The 15,434-nt window shown below is 44.8% G+C and overlaps 1 protein-coding gene across 7 annotated transcripts in view; it reads right to left on the bottom strand.

Moving 5' to 3' along the window:
- The window catches only part of LOC143942800 (NACHT, LRR and PYD domains-containing protein 3-like), a 415,453-nt gene that overhangs the window by 307,876 nt on the left and 92,143 nt on the right, over positions 1-15,434 (bottom strand). For all 7 annotated transcript variants that reach the window (XM_077464200.1, XM_077464197.1, XM_077464199.1 and 4 more), the window contains exon 4: positions 10,694-10,854. In XM_077464200.1, coding sequence (XP_077320326.1) covers positions 10,694-10,854 — 161 coding nt within the window. The remainder of the gene's footprint in view (positions 1-10,693; positions 10,855-15,434) is intronic.

Genomic DNA, 15,434 nt, shown 5'->3' with positions numbered 1-15,434 from the left:
AAATTAAAGTCCCTGAATATAATAACCTCTTGTGTAAGGTACCCCATCACTATCTGCATAACAATATCATAGAGAACCGTCGTGTCAGCCGGGGGGGGGGGGGAAGATACAGGCCCACCAGAACCAGGTGCCTTCCGCTAATAGTCATATGTAAGAGCACATATCGTCTCCCAGGATCAGTACGGATGTCCAAAACTTGGGACGGGAGTGATCTCCGGATCAGTATACTGACCCCCCTAGCATAACTCGAGTAGGTAGAGTGGTAATGCGTGCCTACCCACGCTCTCCGAAGGCCTAGGATCCGCTGGCCCACCATATGCATCTCTTGGAGTATACAAACATGGGGGCATACTTCTGCAAATATTTAAACACCAGCGACCTCTTAATCGCAGAGTTCAGCCCCCTCACTTTCCAAGATACAATAGAGACACTAGCCATGCTGCACAACATAAGGCCACCAGATCCCCCCACCACCCCCCCAGACACCTCGGATGGAGTCATGCGCCCCCCACGCCGACGCCAAGGTGTCCAACCACGGAGGTCAGCGCGAACCCACACAGCACCAGGGCAAGGTCCATTGCCAAATGTCCAGGACTCCAATCACCCCTCAGCATGACCCCCACCCCCACCAAGCACGCCCAAAGGTAACCCAGGCAGAGAAGTCAATTCCTCACGTGACGTCCGTCAGTTCCTCGGGGACACAACACCCTCATCCAGGAGCAAAGAAAAATAAAAACAAAAAATAAATAAATCCATCAGTCCGGCAGGGCAGCGCATCCATTCAAAAAACCTTGGGCAGTGGCGGTCAACACCGCCCCTCATCCACCCTGGTTAGCCAGCAGCAACAAAAATGCAATAACTGTAGGTCCAGTGCCAGAGGAGGGAAAACAGGTACTTTCCAGAGGGGGAGTAAAAATCTAAGTATGAAAAAAGAACAGAGGAGCAGAAAAAACAAACAAAAAAGGCAGGTAGAGAGCAATCTCCCTTCACCCCTGAGGAGGCAGAGTCTCCAGCCAGGCGGCAGCATCCCGAGGCGAGGTAAAAAATTGCACCGTCTCACCATCCTGGACTCTCAGCTTAGTGGGAAACAGGACGCTATATTTAATATTTCTTGCCCTCAAACCTGCCTTCACCTGGTCGAATGCACGGCGTAACTTCTGCGTCTCCAGGGAGTAGTCTGGGAAGAAGAGAAGCTTGGCATTGTGGTACAGCAGTTCTCCTGCCTGCCTGGCAGCCGTAGAGCTTCGTCCCGGTCCCTAAAGTTCAGCATGCAGAAGATTAATGTCCGAGGGTGGGCTCCGGGCGGCCCCGGAATAGGAGGTACCCGGTGCGCCCGTTCCACAGTATAGTAGGGGGAGAATTGCGCAGCCGATAGTAGGGTCCGTAGTAACTCCTCCACAAACACCGTCGGATTTTTCCCCTCCACGCCTTCCGGCAGACCCACCAGGCGGACGTTATTCCTCCTATTCCTATTCTCTGCATCGTCCACTTTATACTCAAGGGCGCACACCCTAGTTTGGAGGGAGCGTATGGAGGCCGTATGCTCCGCCACCGAATCCTCTGTCAGGCCAGTTCTGTGTTCAACCTCCGTCACCCGGGACCGCAGCTTGTCCAGGTCCTGCCTGATGAGCCCAACATCCAGCTGCACTGCCTCGATCTTGTTAGTGAGAGCCGCCTGACAGGTAGCGATCGCCGCCATCACTTCCTGGAATCCAATCTGCGTCTCACCCGCCGAGCTCTCCATCTCAGTCTGCGAGGCCATGTGAAACAGACGCCTCAGCGGGGCCGCCACGCACGAGTCCTTTTGCGAACCGGATTCCTCGGCGATCGGTGGAAAATGAAGCCTCTTACCCCTGTGCCTTGTTTTGGAGGACATCTGCTTCAAGCTAGCCAGTATTTGATGCCCAGAGTTAGTCAGGGAACAGGATAAAAACCGGATTGCCAGCAGAGCTCCAAATCTTGCTTCCTTCTAGATCGCCATCTTGGCCACGCCCTCTCCCCATAAACATTTAGTGTACAAACTAAGGTCCAATGGCATGGATCATAGGGTGAGTACATGGATTGAAAACTGGCTACAAGGGTGAGTTCAGAGGGTGGTGATAAATGGAGAATACTCAGAATGGTCAGGGGTGGGTAGTGGGGTCCCCCAGGGTTCTGTGCTGGGACCAATCCTATTTAATTTGTTCATAAATGACCTGGAGGATGAGGATGGGGGAAACAGTTCAATCTCTGTATTTGCGGACGATACTAAGCTAAGCAGGACATTGATAACTTCTCCGCAGGATGTGGAAACCTTGCAAAAAGATCTGAACAAATAAATGGTGTGGGCAACTACATGACAAATGAGGTTCAATGTAGAAAAATGTAAAATAATGCATTTGGGTGGCAAAAATATGAATGCAATCTATACACTGGGGGGAGAACATCTGGGGGAGTCTAGGATGGAAAAGGACCTGGGGGTCCTAGTAGATGATAGGCTCAGTAATGCCAAGCTGCTGCTAACAAAGCAAACAGAATATTGGCATTAAAAAGGGGATCAACTCCAGAGATAAAACGATAATTCTCCCGCTATACAAGACTCTGGTCCGGCCGCACCTGGAGTATGCTGTCAAGTTCTGGGCACCAGTCCTCAGGAAGGATGTACTGGAAATGGAGCGAGTACAAAGAAGGGTAACAAAGCTAATAAAGGGTCTCGAGGATATTAGTTATGAGGAAAGGTTACGAGCACTGAACTTATTCTCTCTGGAGAAGAGACGCTTGAGAGGGGATATGATTTCAATATACAAATACCGTACTGGTGACCCCACAATAGGGATAAAACTTTTTCGCAAAAGGGAGTTTAACAAGACTCGTGGCCACTCATTAAAATTAGAAAAGAGGTTTAACTTTAAACTAAGTAGAGGGTTCTTTACTGTAAGAACGGCAAGGATGTGGAATTCCCTTCCACAGGCTGTGGTCTCAGCGGGGAGTATCGATAGTTTCAAGAAACTATTAGATAAGCACTAGAACGGCCGCAACATACAGGGATATACAATGTAATACTGACATATAATCACACACATAGGTTGGACTTGATGGACTTGTGTCTTTTTTCAACAGTAGATTGTAGTCCAAATGGACTTTTAAATATTTGTGTAAAATGTAAATATATTCCATGATTGTGAAAACTATATGGTGCCATATCATAGGAAACTATGGTGAAGTCATAATGATTACACAATCACCCCTCATTCATGTTTCTGAAGCCTTATTATAACACTATATACAATACAGTAAGCCATCTCATAGCAGGCATACCCTTACATACAACACACTGTCTAAATTCAAAGTCATTCAAGGAACAGCACACTTTACTAGGAGTAAGAAATCTCTGATTTGTATTATGAGAACATTCATTTGCTACTGTGATGTGAAGAGTATTTTTAGCAATGAAAGGATATAAAAGAAGATGATTAAGGGGGCGCATGCGCGGAGCTCACCATGGTGGACGTTCTCCACTAGAGCTCCGTACTCACCGCCACGATACCGGACATAAAGGAGCACTTGTCACCCTGCAATCGGTTCACTTGCTAGCAGAAAGCCTCGGGCTTCAGCACGCCACCCCTCCGGGATGGTTTTAACAGGCCAACGGGGAAAGAACAAGTCAAAACCCATCAAGGAAGCCCTCGAGCGCGCCTCCACCAAAATGGCGGCGAAGGCCCTCACCGCCTCGCAGCAACGCGCCCATTCACAACACCAGGGAAGCAGTGAAGAGGATGAAAGCGAAATAGATCCTCCGGCATCCCCAACTTTGCAAGCCCCAGGTATGTCACAGACTGATTTCCTAGCACACATGGAGCTAATGCTCAAAAAAGCCCTTAAAACCACGTCTGACCAGATTACTAAACGACTGACCCGGGAGATACGAGATCTAGGTCAGCGGACAGCCGACCTGGAAACGAGAGCGGACGATACCGAGCTAACTCTACGTGAATTAGCCCAGGAACAAGCAGCCCTCAGAGAAGAGAATGCTACCTTGCTCTCCCCCCTTGAAGATACTGAAAACCGTTCGCGTAGATCGAACCTTCGTTTAAGAGGTATCCCCGAAAGTATTGATGACCTCCAATCCTTTTCCACTGCTCTCTTTCAAGAACTGGCTCCCTCCATTCCGATCGAACGGTTGGAATTCGATCGTGTCCATAGGGCACTTACTCGTCGTCAAGCCGATGGCCCTCCACGAGACATAATTATAAAACTTCATTTCTTCCGAACGAAGGAACAACTTATAACTGCAGCCCGAAATAGGATGCGCTCCAATTTCAAGGCCACGCATACCAACTGTTCACAGATCTAGCCCCGCTGACCATAGCAAAACGACGTGCCATGAAGCCTCAATTACAAATCCTCCAACACCATCAGATCAAGTATGCCTGGCGTTTTCCGTTCGCACTTCATTTTTCATACCAAGGCCAACAACATACCTGTTCTACACCAGATATGCTCCAGGGCCTTCTTGAGAGTCTTAACCTAGCACCACCGCCTCCGATCGTTCCAGCTGAAACTTCGTTACCTCGCACCCCAGCCCGAGCTGCTTTACACCCTTACGTGACCACCCCGAGGAGAAGCTAGCAAGACCTCTTGGGCCCACCATCACTCCGACGAGGCACTCCGAAGCACCCCTCTGGTTTGAGCTTTCCTAGCCCTAAGGTATTCGTTCCCCGCTGAATTTCTCAGGCCCCACTCCCCTTTTTTTTTACTATGCCCTGGTAGCCACCAGGTACTGATCTTTCTACCGGCATATCTCTACTTCTGAGTCGGTCTCTATCGGACACCGCATAGGTGACTTTCCTGTTAAACCTTTACGCTCTAGAGACCATGGGCCTTCCCTCGTGATTTTACTACCTAAAGTCCCGAACGGCAAGAGAATTTGATGGAGACTTTTGGTCCTGTTGTTATTTTTTTTTTTTTTTGTTGTTAGTTTTTATTTTTAATCAACATATTGCTTTTCCCTATACTGGTAAAGGATCAGTCTTTTTTGATACCCTATTGCCTGATTGATACTTTCATTAACAACTTATGTATTTGCTATTGATCCTGAATGACCATGTTCACCTCCCAGCACATGATACTCACCTTAAAGACTGCTTATCATGGTTGAACTCACTGCAGATATTGATTATAGCATAAGTAATTGAACATGTATCCTCACCCCTCCTCCCCCCCTTGTTTTTCCTTCCCCTCTCCTACCCCCCTACCCCCTTTCCCCCCCTATCCCCCCCCTGGCCCTCACCCCCCTTTTCCTCCCCAACTCCTGAACGATCATTTTCCTCCTCCTCCGTTCTCATTATGGCTCTACGCCCCTCCCTCACTGATCCCCCTGAAGCCCTGGCGACCTACACCCGAGGTTCTATACATGCAGACTTATCTTAGAACCGTGTTATATTTTTGATGTTTTGTTGTTACAGCTAATGTTTATATAAGTTTGTCTGGTTTGTGGCGGTTAGCTGTCACTGCTCCCCCCCATGATGGTGCAACCTCCTGTTGACTGGTTGGTTTGTGGACTGGTCGTTGCACCCACTGATTGGGCGTACCAGAAGTTCCTGGTCCGCACAATGCCCTCTCCCCCTTCTCACAATTATTCTTTACTCTTTTCTTCCTTCCCGATCTCTTCGGCTGTCTCTTCTCCTCTTCGCTCTTCCTCTCCTCTTTGCTGTGGCGGATCGGTTCGCGCGGACCCGAGGCCAGTACCTTATGCTTCTCTTTTTTTTTGGACCCCATGGCCCCCCTGAACATTTTGTCCCTAAATGTGAAAGGGCTCAACTCTCCCAACAAACGCGTTAAGGCTTTCAGGACCTTCATTTCACTGAAAGCTAGTGTAGTAGCTTTGCAAGAAACACACTTTGCTGCTAAGTCCACCCCCAAATTCTTTCATACCAAATTTCCCCAAGTTTATACCGCCTCCGCCTCTTCTAAACGCAGGGGAGTCCTTTTGGCATTTCATCATTCCCTTCTGTTTTCCCCAACCTCTGAAATCAGGGACCCAGAGGGCCGCTACCTGATTGTTTCAGGTCACATACAGGACACGGAGGTCACTTTTGTATCTTACTATGCCCCCAACACAAACCCCAATCCTTTTTTTTCACACCTGTTACGGGTAATCAAAGACCACAGTAAAGGAGCTTTGTTCCTTTGCGGTGACACTAACCTTGCCCTACATCCACACTTGGACAAAACCCCTTACACATCAGAACATTTCTCCCCATCGCAACAATTGCGCACTCAGCTTAGACAAGCAGCCCTTGTTGACACATGGAGGGAATGTAATCCTCTTAAGCGGAACTATACCTTCTATTCAAATCCCCACAAATCCTTTTCTAGAATTGACCACATTTTTATTAAGGTATCTTCTACACCCACCCTCTTACACTCTCATATCCAGCCGATCACATGGTCAGACCACTGTGCAGTGATCACAACCTTAACCTCAATGCTCCCTCGTAGCACTGACAGGACTTGGTCCTTGAATGAAACCCTTCTGTCCAATCAATCCTACTGTCTTGATATCCAAATAGCACTAAATGATTACGTATCCACTAACAACACACCGGGTATATCCCCTACTCTGCTTTGGGAAGCCCACAAACCAGTCATACGAGGCACCTGCATCTCGGTATCTTCCCACCTCAATAGAGATAGGCGACATAGAATACAACACTTGGAGGAAGACCTTCAGCGTCACTTCCTCCTATTCCAAGCTACCCCATCAGAAGCCAATAGACTAGTCCTGGAAAAAACGAAGCTCGCTTTGGACTTACTACTAGCTGAGGATGCAGATAAAGCGATACGTAAATCGGCCCACACGGTATACACTAAGGCAAACAAACCTGACACATTCCTAGCCATGCGATTACGACAACCTGAAAGATCTTTTAAACCCATTAGACTAAGGCTAAATCGAGGTGGCCTAACCAGTAATCCTATCAAAATTTTATCTGAGTTCAAATCAAGACTATCTAAGTTATATGAACCCGGAACCCCCTTCTCTAGCTCCCGAGCTGACTCACTCCTTCAAGCGGTATCTCTTCCTCATTTATCGGCCACTAACCGTGATTCAATAGATGCCCCCATTTCTACAACTGAGGTCCTTGCGGCCATCAAATCCCTGAAACCCCATAAAAGACCAGGCCCCGATGGGCTGCCGGCGTCCTATTACAAGAAATTTGCGCATACGCTCTCCCCCCTTCTTGCTAACTCATTTAACTCTCTTCTTCAGCAACAATCTCTTGGCAGAGATACCTTAACGGCTATTATCTCAATGATTCCTAAACCAAACACAGACAACACCTTATGGTCTAATTTTAGGCCAATATCGTTACTTAACATCGATGTTAAGATATTAGCCAAAATTCTTGCACTCCGCCTGAATCCCCTGATAGGGAAACTAATACATAAAGATCAGGTAGGATTTATCCCCCGAAGACAAGCCAGTGATAACATCAGAAGGATCATTCTTCTTCAGCATCTTGCTAAATCCCGGAAAATCCCCATGCATTTGCTCTCACTAGACATACGCAAAGCGTTTGACACGGTATCATGGCCGTATCTACAATATATCCTACGTTACTGGGGTTTTGGTCCCCACTTTCTCAGCTGGATAACGGCCTTATATACCCAGCCTCGAGCTTATGTGCAGTATGCGGGTTTCCGGTCTGAATTCTTCCCTATCCAACGGGGGACGAGGCAAGGTTGCCCCCTCTCCCCCATACTATTTGCACTAGCTATAGAGCCCTTGGCGGCGTTAATTAGAGCTGACCCAAATATTAAGGGGTTAGAAGTAGCATCTACCACCCATAAAATCTGTCTGTTTGCAGATGATGCTCTCCTATTTATAACTACTCCCCACACTACCCTGCCCAACTTATGTAAATTATTGGATAATTTTGCGGGGATATCGGGACTAGAAGTCAACCAATCCAAATCCAAAGCCCTTGATGTATCTCTGCCTGAAGGGGAGCTTGATCGGTTACGCAATAACTTTCCTTTTCAATGGTCCTCAACTTCAATTCCCTATTTAGGCATACACCTGACAGCTAATCCCTCACATCTATTTCAACACAACTATCTACCCTTGCTGAGAAAGTTGACAAGTCTTTTGACCGCCTGGCAACCGCTATGTGTTTCGTGGCTAGGTCGGGTCGTGGCAGTCAAAATGACGATGCTACCTAAATTACTCTATTTATACCGGGTTCTTCCAATCCCAATACCACCCTATTATCATCGCCTTGTACAAAGCAAAATTTTCAAATACATATGGGGGTCTATTAGACCCAGAATCTCTAAGTCTACGCTCTATCGCCACAAGGCACAGGGTGGACTAGGTGTACCAAATTTCCGCTATTACTACTATGCAGCCCAGCTAGCCCAGCTCACTCTATATCATGGCAAAACTGAAATACCGATTTGGGTTAGTCTTGAGGCCATTGATGCTCACCCTATTACTATATCCAATCTTCTATGGCTACCCCCCTCGCAAAGAGGTAAACTTACTAATCCGATAACCCAGCACTCCATTAAAGTATGGGACATGAACCATAAACTTTTTCACCTTAAATCACAACACTTACCATTGCTCTCTATCTTTGGACATCCCCTATTTGGCCCAGCCTACTCCGAGCCCGGCTTATTTGAGGCTTGGTCTCGGGCAGGCCTGGACCGAATTTGTGATCTTACAAAATATGGCACGATCAAACCCTTCCCTATCCTACAAGCTCAATTCCGACTCCCCAATAAGGAATGCTTTCGCTATTTACAAATTTCCCATTTTGTAAACTCACTACCTAAATTTGATAATGCGCAAGAATATATGTCCCCCTATGAAAAAATATGCGACTCTGACCCACATGCGCCGGGCATTATTTCTCAACTGTACTCTCAATTCACCTCCCCGCCTGCTCCCCTCCCACCCTATGCCTCAAAATGGTCTGCAGACCTTAATATAGACTACAACGATGATATATGGACGCAGATTTGGGCCAATACCTGTAAAGCTTCTCAAAATGTTGTTGCCTCTGAGGCAAATTTCAAAGTCCTCCTGCGGTGGTATTTGGTCCCCATTAGAATTTCTAAATTTGTCCCTGGTTACCCCGCCTCATGTTTTAGAGGCTGTGCTGATGCAGGCACTCATATACATATCTGGTGGACATGTCCTATTGTACGAAGTTTCTGGACAACGATATTGCAGATAACGTCATTACTTTTGGGATACCCTATACCACCCGATCCATCTCTAGCCTTGCTTAATCTTGCACCCCACAATTGCACACGATACCAATTGTCCCTATTTCTCCAACTTACAACGGCAGCAAAGCAGACGATTGCTAGGGCTTGGAAGACACCTATACTCCCTGTAGCCGAATTTAAAAATAGGGTCACGCAAGCAATGATCCACTGTAAAATTGACGCGAAAATTCTAGATCGCATGCCCCGATTTCGTAAGATCTGGCAGCCATGGATCACACACTTTTTACCCCCTGACCTAGACTCCGACCTTTTAGATATCTAAACTACACCTTATTAAGGAGACCCTCACTATAAATGGCTTGGGTCCGTGCGGACCGGTCGACCCGCAGCCTTCCTGTCCTTCTCTACTTCTCTCTCTATTCTTTTCTCTCCTCTACTCCTTTTCTTGTCTCTAGTCTAACTTCTATCGCTATCCTATTTCCCCATCGTCGAAAATCACTGCACTCGCAGTACTTGTACTCTACGCTAACGTATAGATCTTAGCCCGGGGAGTCACCTTCTTTACCTCCCCTGGTGATCCCGGATTATATGACACTTGACTGTTTAATTAGAGAATTACTCTCTTTTATGATCCGAATGGCATAAACCATTGTTCTCTTTGACGCAATTTTATAGGGACAATGTCCCACTGTTATTGCTTACTTGCTGTACACCGAATCTCTTCGCATGCTCAATGTCTATATCGTACTGTGTAATTATTTTGTTACGTGCTAATAAAAATATTTTGAAAGAAAAGAAGATGATTATAATATACTGTAGATACAATTAGATAAATTAGATACATTGATAGAAGCAAATTTAAAGGCAATTAGGGTGGATTTACTAAAGGCAAATAGATTGTGCACTTTGAAACTACAGAAGAACGTATTTTCCCCAGAGCTTAGTGAATGTGGTATACTTCTGCTGATTTACATCTTCCAATCATGTGTAAGAATAAGGTTTATTTTCCTTGCATCTGATTGGATATTCTTTGCAAAATGTATTCTTCACCACATTTGCTAAGCTCTGGGGAAATGATTGCAACTGTATTTCCAAAGTTTACAGTCTATTTGCCTTTAGTAAATCAACCCCTTAGTGCATTATTACATTCTGGTGGGAGAAAGCCCCCTTTATTCTGGTGGGAGCAGTTGTGTAAATGGTTTCAGTATTTTTTGTTGGATGTAATGAAGTTTTGATATGGTCATGTTTATTGGGAGGACTTATATGTTCAGCTGTTTATGATCAGTATGGAGTGATATGGTGTACAATTATATAGGACTCTATGTTTGCAACTAATGTATGAATCAGAGTTCCCCTTTACATATATATATGTACACATATATATATATATATATATATATATATATATATATATATATATATATATATATATATATATATTGCTGTAGGTAATTTATAAATATATTTTTCTTACCTCTGTGTTTAAGACTTTTTGAGATGTTAGTTCTACCAGGACCGTATGAGGATCTATGTTCTCCAGGATGTAGATCAGATCATCTCTATAATACTCATATATCATCCTCAGTGATGGATCATCATATGATGACAGCTGACAGCGGAACCCCCCGATGTCCTCTAGAAAACACAGAAATACATTTTCTGATTTATAAATGATGCAAATTAATATCCAGCATGAATTTTATCTCACTGGAGATCTCTGCAATTGGAGCAAAAGGAGCACTGGAGGTGAGAATCACTATGAGGATCAATACATTAATTGCTCTGCAATTGGGGAATTATTTTTGAACATCCAAGCTAACGAGCTTTACATCTTCACTGAGAACTTTAAGCTTTAACTATTTAAAGCCTAACTACAGATCAATAAAAAAGTAAAGTTAAAAAAATATATAAAAAAAATAAATAAATGTGTGAGATATATATATATATATATATATATATATATATATATATATATATATATATATATTCCTAGATTGTAAGCTCTAACATGCAGGGCCCTCTGACTCCTCCTGTATTGAATTGTATTGTAAGTGTACTGTCTGCCCTCATATTGTAAAGCACTGCACAAACGGTTGGCACTATATAAATCCTGTATAATATTAATAATAATTTATTTCAAATACTCCCCTGCAGTATCTCCTTTTTACCACTAGATGGTGCTCCTCTCCCAGGTAGAATGATGCCCAGTGTCATTCATCCCATTTTCTATGAGCTCAGGGTGTCAAGGACCGGCCCCCTTGGAAGTGACCTCAGACCCCTCTGGACTTACAGGAGAATACTGAAGGGAGTATTCTGCATCATTCAGTACCTGCCCACTGCTGAGGACAGAAGAGGACCAGAACACAGAGCCCCGGGAATAAAGGGATGTATAATGATTTTTACAATGAAAAAATTATATCCAAAGGGGGTGAAGGGGAATTGGGAGTGCTGGAATTGGGTTTTAAGGTTTATTTCTCAGATGTATATAAAGATATATTTTATTAGCTGTGTATTCTATTTTAAAGTATATGATGATTTGCTGTACTATGTTATGATGCTCCATTTAATATCTTATGAAAAAAGGGTCAATGACTCCTCATTCTGGTCTCCAATTTATTAAATAGAGTTTTGGTTAGATCTATATATTATTGGATTGAGTTTAGTTTGCTAAGCAATGTGTGTCATAAACAACTGTCATTTTATTTTCATAAAATTGTGTTTTTATCTTTTATAAATCTGTGACAACACAGGATGACAATGAAGAGACAGGAACAGGGTGGTGTCACCTTATAAGAGGAAATGCCTCAACAAGGACTGTCATGACATGATCACCAAAAAGTTGCACATTCATATACGATTGAACATGTGTGGAATTGTAAAAAAGACTATATTTATCGTATAACACACACAAATAATGTGTGCCAATATCTTCTTTGGGCTGCCATGGAGGGGAAGGGGGTACGAGCGCCGCCAGATTACACAGAGCGCGGATCTCCTGTTTACTCATGGCCTCTGTAATATGAAGTCCCGCCTCCTGGACTGGCTGCTATGATAGACATCCCGGCATTAGACCAGTGTTCTGTCTATCATAGGAGCCGGTCCAGGAGGTGGGACTTCGTATTACAGAGGCCGTTGAATGGGAGATCCCGCTCTGTGTAATCTGATGTGAGACTGCAGATGGCCAATGATCAGGCTACAATGGAGAGGCTGCAGATGGGCACTGATCAGGCTGCATTGATGGGCACTGATCAGGCTGCAATGGAGAGGCTGAGGATGGGTGCTGATCAGGCTGCATTGATGGGCATTGGGGGGATGCATTAACCACTTAAAGAGCAGTTCCCCTTAAAAAAAATTCAAGTCAACAGCTACAAATACTGCAGCTGCTGACTTTTAATAATTGGACACTTACCTGTCCCAGGGTCCAGCGATGCGGGGGAACGAATCCCCGCTCATTCCCCCCTCCGCTCGACGACACCGGCATTCTAACTGTGGTCACCCGGCTGTGGCTTCACAGCCGGACACCCACTGTGCATGCGCGAGTCGCGCCACGTGCCGTGATTGGTCGCGCAGTCATCTGGGACCTGTCACGACAGGAGGGAGGGGCCAGAGCTGAGCCCTTCTTGTGCCGAGGGGAAGCGATGTCACCAGCCCAGGCACTGAAGGAGGCAGACCATGAGGGACCCCCTAGCAACAGGCATTTAGAGGCGAGTTAAAAAAAAATTCCAAATGTTTTTTTTTAGGAATTTTAATGATTTTTTTTTCTGTGCAACACCACTTTAAGGACCAAAAGATTTGCCTCCTTTATGGCCAGGCCGTTTTTTTCCCCACAAATAGAGCTTTATTTTGGTGGTATTTTATCACCTCTGCAGTTTTTATTCTTTGTGCTATAAACAAAAAAAGGCCAACAATTTAAAAAAAAAACTAAAACATTTTTTTACTTTTTGCTATAATATATAACCAAAAAAATTCTAAAAATTTCTTCACCACTTTAGGCCAATATGTATTCTTCTACATATTTTTGGGTAAAAAAAAAAAAAAGAAATTGCAATAAGTGGATATTGATTGGTTTGTGCAAAAGTTATAGCATCTACAAAATAGGGAATAGATTTATGCCATTTTTTTTATTATTTTTTTTACTAGTAATGGCGGTGATCTGCGATTTTTATTGGGACTGCGACATTGCGGTGGACAGATTGGACACTTTTAACACTTTTTTGTAACCACTGACATTTATACAGTGATCAGAGCTAAAAATAGCCACTGATTACTGTATATATGTCACTGGCAGGGAAGGGGTTAAGTGTTCCCTGGGAGGTGTTTCTAACTGTTGGGGTAGTGTAGTGACGACTGGAGGAGGAGAGAGATCGCTGCTCCTGATTACTAGAAACAGCAGATCTCTCACTACTTTCCTAAAAGAATGAGGATCTGTCTGTTTACATTGACAGATCCATGTTCTGTCTCTCTCAGGTCACCAGCCTGACATTGTGGCTGCCGGCCACGCACATTGGCTCCAACATCACATGGTGGGCGTGCGCGGCCCCTATAACCCTCAAAGTGCCTACCATACAGCTATGGCGATTCACGCAGGGGAGCCAGCCTGTCGCCGTATAACAGGGATATGCAATTAGCGGACCTCCAGCTTTTGCAGAACTACAAGTCCTATGAGGCATAGCAAGATTCTGACAGCCACAAGCATAACACCCAGAGGCAGAGGCATGATGGGACTTGTAGTTTAGCAAAAGCTGGACGTCCACTAATTGCATATCCCTGCCGTATAACAAACGACGGCTGGTTGGCAAGTAGTTAATGGGCACCGATCAGGCTGCATTAATGGAAAATGGTGAGGCTGTAGATGAGCACTGACAAGGCTGCATGGATGGGCGCTGACCCCTATTTTGCTTTGAAGTTCTTTATTTAAAATAATTTTTTTCCCCTGAAACTTCCCTCTTAAAATAAAGGTGCGTGTTAATCGCTGAAAAATATGGTATGTAAAAGTTTCAATGATAATTTAATCTCTAACATTACTTTCCATGCAGGCCTCATATCAAGAGTTAAAATATAACCCTATTTTTTATAGAGGGAGAGGGTTATATCCTCTGTCAGGATTTTATCATGCAGTAAACTCAATTCAAAAAGTGCTAACACAAGGATAAGGCTCTCAGTTATAGCTATAGACTTATGATAACGGCCACCTTTTAAAATAAGTCTTCTTATCCTTCTGTGTTGGCTTTGTAAGTTGAGCCTTTAGAGCAGGGATCCTCAAACTATGGCCCTCCAGCTGTTGCGAAACTACACATCCCATTAAGGCATTGTAAAACTCTGACATTCACAGACATGACTAGGCATGATGGGAATTGTAGTTCCTGAACAACTGGAGGGCCATAGTTTGAAGACCCATGCTTTAGAGGAATATTTAGACCCCTTTCACACTGGGGTGGTGCGGGCATTGGTGGTAAAGCATTGCTATTTTTAGCAGCAATTTACCCGTTATAGTGGCACTTTGGTGGCACTATCGGGGCACTCTTAACCCCCCTCCCCCCCCCGAATGGGTTAAAAAAAGGGTTAAAAGTGCCTGCTTAATGCTGCTTTCAAAGCGCTTTGAAAATGACACCCATATCAATGGACAGGGCCCTAAAGATGCTGCTTGGAGGACTTTTTTTCCCATCCTGCAAGGGCACGGCCCTAGTATGAGAGCAAACAGGCTTTCACACTCGGGTGGCTTAAGAGGCACTTTTCGGGTGCTTTACAGGCGCTATTTTCAGTGCTAAAATGCCTAAAAAGCACCCCAGTGTGAAAGGGGTCTTACTTATGCTGGCCATACATTATACAATTTACCAAAACCATATAATATGAGGTCAAATCTAAACACTTTCAATTTGTGTGCAATCAGAGAGGCCCTTATACTACACAGTTGAAGGTAAATCTAAAGGAAATTGAATAAGAAAATTGTATGGTGTATGGCCAGCTTGAAACTGGAGCAGAATCTGGTGCAGCTGTGCATGATAGCCAATTGGCTTCTAACATCAGCTTGTTCAGTTACTGCCGGTTCACACTGCGAGCCGCGGCGAGGCGTCTCCGACTTCCTCGCCGCGACTTGCAGGGGGGGTCAGCGGCGACTTGCAGAGGACTTCTGCATAGAAGTCAATGCAAGTCGCCCCCGAAGTCGCCCCGAAGTAGTACAGGAACCTTTTTTCTGAGTCGGAGCGACTCGAGTC

This window comes from Lithobates pipiens, unplaced genomic scaffold (assembly GCF_037356315.1).
Source record: "Lithobates pipiens isolate NorthernLeopardFrog02 unplaced genomic scaffold, aLitPip1_a1.2 Scaffold_30, whole genome shotgun sequence".
NCBI lineage: Eukaryota > Metazoa > Chordata > Amphibia > Anura > Ranidae > Lithobates > Lithobates pipiens.
This window is presented reverse-complemented; position numbering and strand designations above follow the sequence as displayed.